Raw genomic sequence first — 14,492 nt, 5'->3', positions numbered from 1 at the left:
AGTCTTTCTAGAGGCTTTCAACCTCAGTTTGAGAGAGGACATGAAAAAGGTAATTGAAACACCACAACAATACAGAAAGAAATATCAAATTAAATATCCAGTGAGCACTACAGCAATAATGACAAGCACCACACAATAGTCTTGGTCCTGAAATCAAACCGTGCTGGAGTGCAAAAAGAAAGAGAAAAATCAAATAAAATAAAATTGGAGGCATCAACTTCAATAACTACACCAAAATAAAGAAGTAAAAAAAAAAATCAAACAATAAATAAATATGTGTGTGGATAAAAAAAAAAAAGATATGGCCCCAACACAAAACATTAAATAAATAAAATCACGTATGGAAGGACGGCTCTCAAACAGTTTTCAGGGGGACTGGGCATCCCTTTTCCAGAGATACTCAGTCAATTACAGGTACAGGCGAAAGACGTGAGCCTTGAGGTGCTGGGAACCACCAAGATAAGTCCAGAAGGGCTCAAGGAAATATGTGAAAGATCACACCCAGGTGCTGTGCTGTATAGCATGACCAGGCTGCCTCCCTAGCTCCTGCCATGATCTTCACATTCGTTATGATGGCAGATCGATGTCTAGTTCATTCTTTGCTATGACTCAGTTATATATTTAAGTCATTTATTACCCTGAAGATATGACTAAATGTTTCCTAAAGTAAAATATAAGTAAAGGAAACATAAAATAGAAAAATAAATTGAATAGAAGAAAACATAAAATGGGAAAATAAACTGAATAGGTTAAAAATATCTACATTATGTGGAAGGAGAATGGGAACTCTTCGCCCCCCCAAAAATGTCAAAATGTTCATAATTTTTTAGCTTGGGTTATGGATTCATAAAGGTTCATTTTATCATTTACTTCTGTGACTGAGACTTTTCATATAAAAGGTTAAAAAGGAATATACATTTTTTGGTCTGTTTTGGTGGACAGGAATCGAACCGAGGTCATCCTACATATGAAGCATGTGCTAAACCACATGTGTGTCATATCCCCAGGCAAAAAGAAAATTTAAAAAGCAAATTAGGACTGGAAAGTGAATTAACTATTAAAGTTACATTTAAAAAGTTTAGAAAACTGATTTGAAATTAGAACTTACATACCACTGACAGCAGGGGTCTCAAACTCAATTTACCTTGGGGCCGCAAGAGGCAAAGTTAGGGTGAGGCAGGGCCTCAAACATCATTAATAGTTTTAATTATTTCTTCTGAACATGAATAGAACATTGAGTGAAGATCATGAACAGTTCTTCTGAACATGGCATCTTTTGCCTATTCCTTGCTGCCAGAGACTTGACAGTGCTTCTTCTCACAAATCTGAACCACATTTGGCTTTAGAGAGGAAGCAGTTGAGACCCTCAGTATGGCTTGAAGATGATCATCATTAAGTCTAGACCTGTACTTTGACTTATTGAAGTTCAATGTGGAGAATAACTTTTCACACAAAAACTTGCTCCCAAAAAGGCACACGGTGCACTTGAACATTCGGGAAAGCTCCGGGAAGCTGGGGGGCAATTCTCTCAAAAACTGCCCATGTATGTCTGCTTTTTCACTAATCTCCCTGAACTTGGCTTTGAGATCAGAGTTGCATTGCAGGTCAATGACTCCATTTGAAGCACAGGAGGGGCATCTTGTACATCAAAGGAAAGGGGTCCACAAAAATTTGGAAAGTGGCTCTGTGCTTTTTGAAGTCTGCAAATCTGTGATAAAATTCCTTCTCTAGCTTAAAAATAGCATCAACATATTTCTCACCACTGAATGGTATGCCTGCATCCACAAGTTCCTTGCATGCTGGGAAATGGCAAAGGTTTGTCTGAGAGAGCTGGGATTTCCATAACATAAGTTTTGTGGAGAATGCTCTCACGTTGTCATAGGCAGCACTGATAAGCTGCCCCGGGCCTTGTAACATCTTGTTTAGTACATTCAGCTTATGTGTGATGTCAACAAGAAAAGCTAAGTCCATGAGTCATTTGTGATCACTCAACTCAGAAACAGCATTCCCATCCTTCTCCATGAAGGCTTTCACTTCTCTCAACTCAAAAAATATTTTCAGGACATTTCCCCTCACATACCTCGGTGAAATAGAGCACATCTCCATATTCTGACTCCATTTCCTCTAAAAAAGCACGGAACCTCCTGTGTTTAAGCCCCTGGATATGATTTGGTTAATGTATTTCACAACAACAGATATCACATTGTCACACGGCAGGCATTTACTGCAAAGGGCCTGCTGATGGATAATACAGTGAAGAGCAATGGCCTTCTCTACACCCTCCTCTTCAAGTTTTTTTTGAACAAGTGCCACTAGTCCATTTTTCCTCCCTGTCATCGATGGTGCTCCATTGGTTATTATTCCAACAAACCTCTTTCATGGCAAACCTGCATTCTCAGTGGCATCACACAGATGCCGAAGTATCTCATTAGCGGTGGTCTGGCCATGCATTGGAATTACTGTGAGCAGCTCCTCTGTCAATTCAAAATTGCAATCAATACCACGGACATAAATTGTGAGCTGCGCAGTGTCTGTTATATCTGTGGCCTTGTCAAGAGCAACTGAGTACGCATCAAAACATTTAGCTTTCTCACACAGTTGATGATGTCCTTGACATGTCAGAAACGCGCTCTGCCACAGTGTTGGCAGAAAGGCTGATTTTGCTAAACTGACCTTTCTTTTCTGAACAGATAATACTTGCAGCCTGTAACATGCATTTTTGAACAAACTCTCCTTCTGTGAATTGTTTCCCTGCCTTAGCAATCATCTCACTAACCATGTAACTAGCTTCAACTGATGCAACATTCTCTTTGGTTGCTTTCTTGAAGAAATCTTGTTGCCTCATTAGACATGCTTTAAGACTGGCAATTCGCTTGACTCTATCATTTCCTTGATATTCTGCACATTCCTCAGCATGTTTAGTTGAATAATGGCGTTTCAAGTTGTTTTCCTTGTGCACTGCAACTTTCTCTGAGCAAATAAGACATGCGGGGATGCCCCTGTGCTCAACAAAGAAATACTGCGCCTCCCACTTTTCCTGAAATTGTCTGTGCTTGTCATCAATCTTTCTCTTCACTGCAGGCTTTGATGAAGTCATGATGAAGGTATGACAAAATCTAATTCTGTAATAAACTTCTCTTCCTTCTCTCCCTTAGGCCTCTGATAATGAAAGGGACAGCGGGCAGGAGCAGCAGAAATGATGTCTGCGCTAGGTGCAAAGTATTCGTGATTATTTGCTTACCAAATATTAGCAATAAAAAAATCTCATTAGTAAGAAAAAAATCACAAAAAATCGCATTGAACATTTGCATACCCTGAATGGAACTGCTCGGGGTATGCAAATGTTTAATGCAATTTTTATTGAGATTATTCGGTAAGCAAATAATCGCGAATACTGCAATATTTGAAGGCCGGCTGAGGACCACAAAATGTTGTACAGAGGGCTGCAAACGGCCCGCAGGCCACGAGTTTGAGACCCCTGACTGACAGGTTATGACTTACACTTTCAACCACTAGTTGAAGGATCTGTCACAGTATTACTTACCATCTTCGTGGTCGAATCGTCCCAAAACAAAGTTGATTCCAATCCATGCATAAACACCTAGAAAAAAAGTAAAAGCCACCACTTCACTCTACTCTGCCAGACCATGTGTCAGCCTCTCCCCAGTGCCTCTTTTACTCCATTCTTTTTTTTTTTTTTTTTGGCTTTTGGCTTTTGGGTCACACCCGGCGGTGCTCAGGGATTACTCCTGGTTGTCTGCTCAGAAATAGCTCCTGGCAGGCACAGGGGACCATATGGGACACCAGGATTTGAACCAACCACCTTTGGTCCTGGATCGGCTGCTTGCAAGGCAAATGCCGCTGTGCTATCTCTCCGGGCCCTTTTACTCCATTTTTGCAAAACACATGATGACGACATTTTACTCCATACTCTCAAAGCACAAATCAAAAATTACTTGTTTGGGGGCGGTGGGGATGCATAAAAAAAAATTACTTGTTTTGCCATGGTTTCCTCTTTTTTAATCTACTCTCATTTTCTGAATTTCCTCTGGTGAATAGAAAATTTATGTAGAGAAATAAAAGTCAAAATATCTTAAATCATGGCATTTTGGTGCTGGGCAAGATGAAATATGATCTACAACAGATTTTTTAAAAAATACTCTGGGTAGAAAGCTTGGAAAAGTTTTCTGAAAAACTTTGAAGGTACCTGATAACAGGCAGTCTGAAAAAAAGAGAAAAGAAATGAAAGAACCAAAAGACCAATAGTACGCCTCCCCTCACCATCCCCAAGTTGCCTAGTCAGGACTCAAAAGCAATCTGGAACACAAAGGTGTACCAGTTGGGTCGAATAGAAGAATGTTGAGGAACTTGCTATTTGCTTCACTTCAAGGAGCAGAAGAACAACTCCAAAGTTTCCCCCAAAATGAAGAAAAACCTTTGTGGGGTTTTTTGGGGGTGTGTGCGTGAATGGGAGTGCAAGTACTCAATGCTTACTCCAGGCTCTGCACTCAGGATCACACCTGGGGGTGCTCAAGGGATCATATGGATGCCAGGGTCGAACTTAGGTCAGCAGTGTGCAATGCAAGCACTATACCTGCTGTACTATCTCTCTGTCCTTACCCCCTTGGTTGTTTTTAATTCTCTTCCCTGCCAGGAAGTTCTAGAGCAGGAGAGGTGAAGGTCAGATGGGTCCCTAAAACTTTGAGGGAGAGGAATCCCTTCTCTCTGCCTTAAGAGATGGTCCACATGCCTACTGCTTCTTTCCCTCTCTCTATCCTCCATCACAGACACAATCATAGGTGACAAAAAGGACACATTTGAACTCAGATTTTCTGACCAGAGAACATGTCAGTCAGTCCTGTGAGTTAAAACTGTCGGGGAGACAGTGGGAGAAGGGGGCAATGGTGAATAAATGCTGTGTTTAACTCTAGGTTACTCAAACAGACCTGACCCTAAACATGCTCTCAAAGGCCTGGGTTGGTTGGCATTGGACCCAGTGTTCACAACCCTATAATGGGTTCTGCCCAGATTCAAGACTAGCCCCTGGTTAGCACAAACATGGGGAAAATTCAAGCTGTGGTACCGGAATATTAAAAATGAATCAATAGAATCACAATTCATTAAAGGTAGCATGAGAACTTGAAAGCTGAGTCTAATCAGATCTGTTGTCTGCTAAAATCAACCCCCAAAATCAATATTCTTCATGGTTCTGCACTTGGGAATTACTCATGGTGGTTCTTGGGACATCATATGGGGTGCTGGAGATCAAACCCAGGTCAGTTGCATACAAGGCAAGCTCCCTACTATTTTTACTATCACTCTGGCTCCCCAAAAATGGAGGTTTATGACTAAAACATACCATACTAAAATTGGAAAAAGTAAACCATTTCCCTATGTGGATTAAACTAAACTTTACAAAATTAAAACATATTTCAAAACCTAGGAAACTTGAATGCCCTAAGAGCACGCTTTCAAGTCGTCAAAACCAAACTCCACTAGTGTGAGTCATTAAGAAAGTATCAACAGGGGCCGGAGAAATAGCACAGCAGTAGGGCATTTGCCTTACATGCAGACAGATGGTGGTTCGAATCCTGGCATCTTATATGGCCCCCCAAGCCTGCCAGGGGCAATTTCTGAGCTCAGAGCTAGGAGTAACCCCTGAGCACTGCCACGTGTGACCCAAAAACAAACTAAAAGAAGAAAGCATCAATGCTGCAAAGTAAATAAAATAAAGTGACAACCCATAGTAAAATGAAGGTGCCCCTTATTTTAGTAATTTGCCTTGCATTTGAATTTGGCAAGCTAAGCACAACTCCTTGATGCAAGCATGTTTCCAGAATGAGAAATAGCTAACCAGAGGCCTATTATGAGTCATCATTAAATACTGAAGCATCCTGAGATGTACTGTACTTCAGACCAAATTAAAAACTAATATAAGTAAAAAAAAATAAACAAACTAATATAAGTGTATGAATTTTAGAAGCAGCATTCTAGAGCAGACACCAAAGCAGGAATGCAAATAATCAAACCATAGAGCAGAATCAATAAAACGGTCATGAATATTAAAATTATTTATATATATAAAAATCAAAAAAAGAAAAGAATATTAAAATTAAATATGTAAAGTAATCCACCGGCTACAGAGACTGTCGTGGCTGGCTGAGCCCTCACAACTCTCAGAGCCCAGTACCTTCCTGCTTCCCAGAGATCACTTCCGCCTGAGATTGCGAAAAGAGGAAGTCAAACTCCAGAGGTAAATCTTTCACTAGATCGGTCAGGATAGCCAACTGCTTTCTGCAAGACAGAACAGCAACAAAAAAATGCAAAAGTTAATCTTTAAATTCCTCTTCTTCTCATCCCTGACCTTCGATTAAGCCTTGTCACCATTCATTTTTCACCTGCCCAGCCAATTCTCCCTGGTACCACGTCTGGTTCCAAAGGTTCAAACCACCTCCCAGTACAACCTCCTACTCACACAGTGACATGGCCCTTGCATCACATCTCCTTTTTAAAATGTTAAAATTCAGAGTATGAAAGAAGAAGCTATGGGGGGGGGGCGGAGCAATAGCACAGTGAGTAGGGCATTTGCCTTGCACATAGCCAACCCAAATTCAATCCCCGACATCCCATATGATCCCTCAAGCCTTCCAGGAATAATTTCTGAGCTCAGCAGTAACCTCTGAGCACTGCTGGGTGAGGCCCAAAAAACAAAAAAAACAAACAAACAATAAACGTGGCTCAAGACCTCTTACAGGGTAAGAATGAATAAGCCATAGAAATTTGAATTTGTTTCCTAATCTATAAAATAGGTTCATATATACTATTCTAACTACTGTGGAAGGAAGCCATGAAATCAAAGCATGTAGCCTCATTCTCAGATTCTACACAAGTCAGCAACAATGCCTCACATTACACACACGAAGTATTATTAGATCCACAAGCTTTTATATAAGCCTTTACATAAACTAACAATGAATGTTTTCATCCCTGCTCCATATTTTAAGAAAGGCTGAATTTTTTTCTTCATAAAATGTTATCTGAAGGACACAGAGAGGATTAAAATACAAAGGTCACAACATCTTGGAGATAATATTTGAAGCTTAGTATATCTGTAATTCTTTTCCTCTTAAGTGTTATAGTATCTGTTGTATAAGACAGTAGAAGCAAAGAAACAAAACTGGAATAATAAGGACCTGGAGAAAATGTCAGTTAAAAGTAAGATCAGGGCCACTGCAATAGTACAGCAGGTAGAATTTGCCTTTCAATGGCTGACCCTGGTTCAATCCCCAGCACCCATATGGCCCATGAGCCTGCCAAGAATGACCCGAGTACAGAGCAGGAGCAAGCCCTGAGCTCAGCCGAGTGTGATTTTTAAAATCAATAAATAAATTTAAAAATAAAACCAATCATCCTAGACCTTTCACATTATTCATTACAAAAAATATTCTCAGGGACAGAGCGTTAGTATAGTGAATAGTGAATAGGGTGCTTGCTTTGCATACAGCAGACCCAGTTCAATCTCCAGCACCCCATATGGTGCACCAAGCCCCTCCCCCCAGGAGTAATTCCCAAGTAGAGTTAGGAGTAACCCCTGAGCACACCAGGTGACCCAAAACAAACCAATAATAATAATAAAAAATCTGACAGAGCCAGCCATCTCCCTAATGGAACCCTCCTCCCTGCCCTCATTAGAATGAGGTCCATTGCAGCCTCCTCAGAGTGCAACCAACCCTGGAGACACAGGAACATGACGGTGACAGTCCTGACACAGGCAGGTGCAGGGGGACTCTGCCCAGTGAACAGTATGAGGAAGGGAACCCCAGCCATTGGTCTAGAAGCCCTCATGCGTGACCTGCCTGTCACCTCCCAGAAACAGGACACAGGGTGGATGGTAACCCTCAGCCTTCAGCCCCTATGTTCCCTGCCAACCGGCCTCACCTCTCGGGCAGCAGCCTCATGCCTGCCGTGCACAGGATGTACAGGGGTGTCTCCTTGTGCTTCTTCACCGGCACGTGGGCAGCTGCAAAGCTCAGCAGTGGGCGAAGGTAGTCGCTGGCATGCTCTGGAGTGTCGGCCATGGCGGAGATGCCTTGGGTAGAGAAAACATGCCCCTTGGAGGAAGATTGGACAACCCCTCCCACCCTGCTCGAACTGAAGTCTGTGGAGGAGTCCATGGTCATGGTTGCAAAGCACAAATTGCTCCTGCCTGCAGGAGCCCCAGAAGCAGCAAGTGCTCCCCCAGGCTACCACTGCTCAACAACCTCCCCTGCACCTGCCCCACACCTACCCATGCCCTCCCTGCACCCACTCTGTACCTTCCCTGTCTCCTATCTGTACCTGGCTTGATCTTTTTCACCACTGGCTGGCTGTTGCGGTCTCTCATCTGTTTGATATCCAATAGGTCATGGGGGTTCCCATTATGTTTTGGCCAGAAATAGACAAATATCCTGGACCCGCTGCTGCCACAGTCCACAACCAGCCCATAGCTGAGGTTCGGGTCTTCCGTGTCAGTGGCTTCAAGGTCCCCAACTCGAGCCAGATACCTAAGTCAATCCAAGACAGAAAATAAACTTAAGAAGCAGGTCCCCTACTAATATCTTCTTCCACTTTTCTACAACCATTGACAGAGGAAAAAAAAAAGAGAAACAGTACACTGGCCCAATTGTTCAAGAAGAGGCGAGTTGATAAAGAAACCGTAGTATATATACACAATGGAATATATCTTGGCCATAAGAAAAGATGAAGCCTGGAGAGTGTCATGCTGAGTAAACTTAGTTAAAAGAGAGACTGGGTCCGGAGAGATAGCACAGTGGTAGGGTATTTGCCTTGCAAGAGGTTGACCCAGGATGGATGATGCTTCAAATCTCAGCATCCCATATGGTCCCCCGTGCCTGCCATGGGTGATCTCTGAGTGCAGAGCCAGGAGTAACCCCTGAGCATCGCTGGGTGTGACCCAAAAACCAAAAGAGAGAGAGAGAGAGAGAGCAGCACAGACTCTCATATGCAGGATATAAAGAAACATAATGGTGAAATAAGGAATGACCAAAGACAATGGCAGCAAAGAACATGAGAACAGGTATCCAGTACGAAAGATGCCACTTGAGGGAACGAGGAGAAAGGATAGGGAGGGAACAATGGCTATGTTGGAGGGAAGTGCTCAATAGGCGGAGGAAGAGATATGAAAGGTGGTAAAGTGTTATGTATTAAACCCTATCGGCAAGAATACTGCAATCCACAGTGCAAGTGTGTGTGTGTCTGTGTGTGTTTGTGTGTGTGTGTGTGTGTGTGTGTGTGTGTGTGTGTGTGTGTGTGTGTGTGTGTGTGTAGTAGTAGGTGCCTCTTGTAGAGGCAGATTGGCAAGTAGGAGGCAAACTGGAGTGGGGACATTGGTAGAGGAAATGAACAGAAGTGAAGAAATTGGTACTGAAGCATGTGCCTGAAATCCAATCATAAATATCTTTATTATCTTCAGTGACTAACATTTAAATTTTAAATAAAAGAAAAGAAATGGTTCACTGACCAACTGATGGCTAAGAGAGACATTAAGATCAAATGTGGATACTGTTTCAATTTTTAAAATCTAGTGTTATAAAATTACAAGGTTTAGCTAGCTACTGTGGCACCTATTCCTTAGAGCACTCTCGGGTGGAGGTAGGGTATCTCTGTGGACTAGTGCCACATAGCTGACCACAGGGTAAAGAACTACATCCACTGAAATCAAGGGTTCCTGAGTCTTCATTATGTGCCACATGTACTGGGCTCTGGCCACAGTGTCTCCTAATGACAGGCTGAAACAATCTTGCCTGTGTTTGCTGACGTATATGAGACAACAGCTGGTTTGTCCATAGAGAGGCTGCGGAGAGCTGAGACTCCAGAGCTCCGTGCAGACCCTGGCTGGGGTAGAGAATCTCTTACCCATCAGTAAAGAGCTCTGAAGGCCTATGTCAAGGTCTGGTTCAATAATTACAACCCTCTAAATTTTGGAGCGCTTTGTTATGCACACCAAAAAACTAAATTAAGACTAGTAAAATCTTTTCTTTTTGTGCATTAGAGAGGAGAGACAAGGGGGTAGCAGTGTGAGGAAGAGAGATTTGGGGCCAAATGTAGAAGTGCATCTGGAGCCAGTGATAGCTCAGCAGGTAGGGTGTTTGCCTTGCACGTGGCAGACCCAGGTTCAATCCCATATGATCCCCCAATCCTGCCAGTAGCGATTTCTGAGCGCAGAGCCAGAGTGGACCCTGAGCACTGCTTTGATTGCCTCGTGACAATGGCTTTTAGAATGTTGTACAGAAAAAGGAGAGTTCTTAAAATTAAATTAAATTAAATTAAATTAAATTAAATTAAATTAAAAAGGAAAAGGAAGGGCCCGGAGAGATAGCACAGCGGAGTTTGCCTTGCAAGCAGCCGATCCAGGACCAAAGATGGTTGGTTCAAATCCCGGTGTCCCATATGGTCCCCCCGTGCCTGCCAGAAGCTATTTTTGAGCAGACAGCCAGGAATAACCCCTGAGCACTGCCGGGTGTGGCCCAAAAACAAAAACAAAAAAAAAAAAAAGGAAAAGGAAAGGGGCCAGGGAGATAGCACAGCGGTAGGGCATTTGCCTTGCATGCAGCCGACCAAGGACGGAGGTGGTTAGAATCCCGGCATCCCATATGGTCCCCTGAGCCTTCCAGGAGCAATTTCTGAGAGCAGAGCTAGGAGTAACCCTTGAGTACCGCCAGGTGTCACTCAAAAACCAAAAAGAAAAAAAGGAAAGTTCTTGATTGGTGTTAAAAGTGGTGATGGGAATGTTGCACTGGTGAAGGGGGGTGTTATTTACATGACTGAAATCCAACCACAATCATGTTTGTAATCAAGGTGTTTAAATAAAGATATTAATTTTAAAAAAAAAGAGTACATACTCTGAAGATAGTAAGCAGATTGTTTCAAAATTCCTTGAAATTTGAAAAAATACTTTAAGTTGAGCTATTCTTTGTAAGATTTAGATCCTAAATTTATACACCCCATTCCCAAGAGTAAAACTGGATACTGGTGTACCTTGCATATTCTAAAATACAAAACATGTTGGGTAGAGGGATCCTCCTGGAAGTACTTGGAGGACTGTGTCTACAGGATCCAAACAGGGACTTCCTCAAGCACTCCAGATCGCATCAAACATATTTATTTAAAGAAGAACAGAGATTTACATTTCAATATAATGGTATGAATATGAATGGTATGACCTGAGTAAGGTGAAATAGAAAGGTTTCTCTGGCCTGACATGAGGGTGAGTTGTGGGAAAAGCAGCAGGTGATAAACTAAGATACCATTTCGCTATTCTTTTCCCTTCTTATCAAAGTGCTTGGGACAGCTCCTTTTCCCACAGACATCAGAGCAGATGTCAGAACTGGTTATAGGCCTTACACAGACCAACTATAGGAGAAGCCATGGGCATGTGAGAAACATGCCAGTCCAGTACAACTTCTTATTTCCTGCTTAGCAAGCCTTCTACTACAAGGACCTTTCTCCGAAAACTTTTCTTCTGTTTCTCTCTTGCCAGGTTAAAATGCCTTACTTTCCTCTTTGCTTCTAGGATATTGATTCTCACACTATTCTTGACCAATAGCCCAAAAAATAATCTATTAGAATTGTGTTAAATCCTAAGATCAAGTTGTGAAGAACTGGCATCTTTTTTTTTTTGGGGGGGGGGGGATTACTCCTGGTTCTATGCTCAGAAATTGCTCCTGGCAGGCTCAGGGGAGCATATGGGATACCGAGATTTGAACCAACAGACCTTCTGCATGCAAGGCAAATGCCTTACCTCCATGCCCCCGTGACTTTTTTCTAACATCCATCAGCTTCTCTACCTACTGCTTCCTCCATCCCTTCTTTGATCTAGTTCTCAGTTCTGAAGAAACCTCCACTCACCAATGCTGACTCTTGCCAAACCGTAAATATAAAAGTAAAACCCATCACTTTTCCACCTTTGGATAACTTTGGACAACACTAACTTTGCAATGCAGGAACTCTGGATTTGATCCCTGGCACCATACAGTTCCCTGACTATAGACAAAACGTTAATACTGACTCTTAGACTATCCAGACAACCTCCTCCTCCATCTAAATGCTGACTGTCTTTATTTGCTATTTGCTTACCTTTCAGTAGGAACTTCTGGGAATTATTTCACAGCTGCTACTCCCACTTCTCCTGTAGATTATCAGTTTCATTTTGTTTTTGTTTTTGTTTTTGGGGCACACCCATTTGACGCTCAGGGGTTACTCCTGGCTAAGCGCTCAGAAATTGCCCCTGGCTTGGAGGGATCATATGGGACGCCGGGGGATCAAACCGTGGTCCTTCCTTGGCTAGCGCTTGCAAGGCAGACACCTTACCTCTAGCGCCACCTCACTGGCCCCGATTATCAGTTTCTTTTTTTTTTTTTTTTTTTTTTGGTTTTTGGGCCACACCCAGCGATGCTCAGGGGTTACTCCTGGCTGTCTGCTCAGAAATAGCTCCTGGCAGGCACGGGGGACCATATGGGACACCGGGATTCGAACCAACCACCTTTGGTCCTGAATCGGCTGCTTGCACGGCAAACACCGCTGTGCTATCTCTCCGGGCCCGATTATCAGTTTCTTAAGAGTAATTCTCTTATCTATGTGGTTTTCTGATATGTACCAAAGCTAACTGACTAGGTGTTGGAGCTCAAGCTAAAAAACTGTGGATTAGTGACCCCTTAATTTTGTGTAACTATACTTGTATAGTACTTGTGTAATTATAACAAAAATAAATGAAAAAATAATATCAATGAGTCTCCTTAGAAAGTTTCCATGGCTTTTTTAAAAAAATCCTGTTATCCTCTTTGGTTACTGTCAAGAAAACCATCTTTTTTTTTTTGGTTTTTGGGTCACACCCGGTGGTGCTCAGGGGATACTCCTGGCTGTCTGCTCAGAAATAGCTCCTGGCAGGCTCAGGGGACCATATGGGACACCAGGATTCGAACCAACCACCTTTGGTCCTGGATCGGCTGCTTGCAATACAAACGCTGCTGTGCTATCTCTCCGGGCCCAAGAAAACCATCTTAACAGCTCTGATTTGGATATAACTCAACCTTGTTTGGGCTTCTCTTAAAAGTCCTCATATGAAGGGCGGAGAGATAGCATGGAGGTAGGGTGTTTGTCTTGCATGCAGAAGGACCCTGGTTCAAACCCTAACATCCCATATGGTCCCCCAAGCCTGCCTGGAGCGATTTCTGAGCGTGTAGCCAGGAGTAATCCCTGAACGCTGCCAGGTGTGGCCCAAAACAACAACAACAACAACAACAACAACAACAACAAAAGTCCACATATGTGGACTGTTAAGTCATAGCACAGCAATAGGGCATTTGCATTGCACACAGCTGACCTGGAACAAACCTGGGTTCAATCCCTGGCATCCCATAAGTCATCCAAGCCTGCCAGAAGTGATTGCTGAGTGCAGAGCCAGGAGTAACCCCTGAGTGCTGCTGGGTGTGCCCCCCCAAAAATACCCCAAAAAGTCCACATGTGTGCAGTGACAGAAAAATGTCCGCGATACTAGAACATGGAGAAGATAAGACCAGAGGGCGCTTCCCGTTTAAGGCTCGGACCAGTTGCCACAGGCAGCAGGAAGTGGCCATGTTCCTCATTTTGTAAACAAACCAGAAACTTTAGAATAAAATACCAGCCTGAGCTGTAATACCAGCATCTCTTCTGGAACTCAGGCCTCCTGTGACCTAATCAGGCCTCTCTCACTTTTCAGTCAAAAGTCTTCCTCTGATCTTGGCCTCTCACTCCGTTTATTCTTAGATGTTTTCCTCTAGGCTTGCTACCCCTGCCCACCCATGAGAGTCAATAGCTGCCAGGCAGGACTTTCCTAGACCTCTTCAGTCCCTGAAAAGGACTTAAATTCCTAAAAACAAACTTCCAAGATCTTATATTTGCCTTCCAAGAAAGACCTAAGTCATCATTAATTTACTGCCTACACACACACACACACACACACACACACGCACGCACGCACGCACGCACGCACGCACGCACGCACACGCACGCACACTATCTGAGAGAAACACGATTCCCCATGGTTCATTGCTGAGTGCCGAGTCAATGAAAGAAACAGCCACCTATACATCACCCACGCTGAAGTGGGAAGACAATGGCTTTTCACTGCATTACCCTGGAAACACTAACTGCATTAGAGCAGTAACTGACCAAACCATTACCTCCCCTACAAAATCAGCACTAATTATACCACTTTTAGTGTTCAAACTGAGCTCAGTAATATGCCAAATGTCAATTAACAACAGCCTCCATCAGCACGAAACTACTAGCTCATTGCTGAATGCCATTCATTATATTCTTTACCTCCTTTCAAGGGCCATAACCAAACAGAAAGACATAATAATCAAAGCACAACTGGTGATCATGACATACAGGCCCAGAAAAATATCCTCTTTGTCTATTGCTTACCTCCAAACAAGCGCAGTCATATATAA

The 14,492-nt window shown here is 43.0% G+C and overlaps 1 protein-coding gene across 1 annotated transcript in view; it reads right to left on the bottom strand.

Moving 5' to 3' along the window:
* Positions 1–14,492, bottom strand: part of ENTPD7 (ectonucleoside triphosphate diphosphohydrolase 7) — a 45,668-nt gene that overhangs the window by 17,764 nt on the left and 13,412 nt on the right. Inside the window, exons 4-7 of the mRNA XM_049764386.1 lie at positions 8,338–8,543; positions 7,939–8,089; positions 6,191–6,294; positions 3,546–3,601 (exon numbers count right to left, since the gene is read on the bottom strand). Of these exons, the coding sequence (XP_049620343.1) occupies positions 3,546–3,601; positions 6,191–6,294; positions 7,939–8,089; positions 8,338–8,543 (517 nt within the window). The remainder of the gene's footprint in view (positions 1–3,545; positions 3,602–6,190; positions 6,295–7,938; positions 8,090–8,337; positions 8,544–14,492) is intronic.

Source organism: Suncus etruscus, chromosome 17, assembly GCF_024139225.1.
Source record: "Suncus etruscus isolate mSunEtr1 chromosome 17, mSunEtr1.pri.cur, whole genome shotgun sequence".
Classification (NCBI taxonomy): domain Eukaryota; kingdom Metazoa; phylum Chordata; class Mammalia; order Eulipotyphla; family Soricidae; genus Suncus; species Suncus etruscus.
The sequence above is the reverse complement of the archived record's forward strand: the minus strand, read 5'-3'. Positions and strand labels throughout refer to the sequence as shown.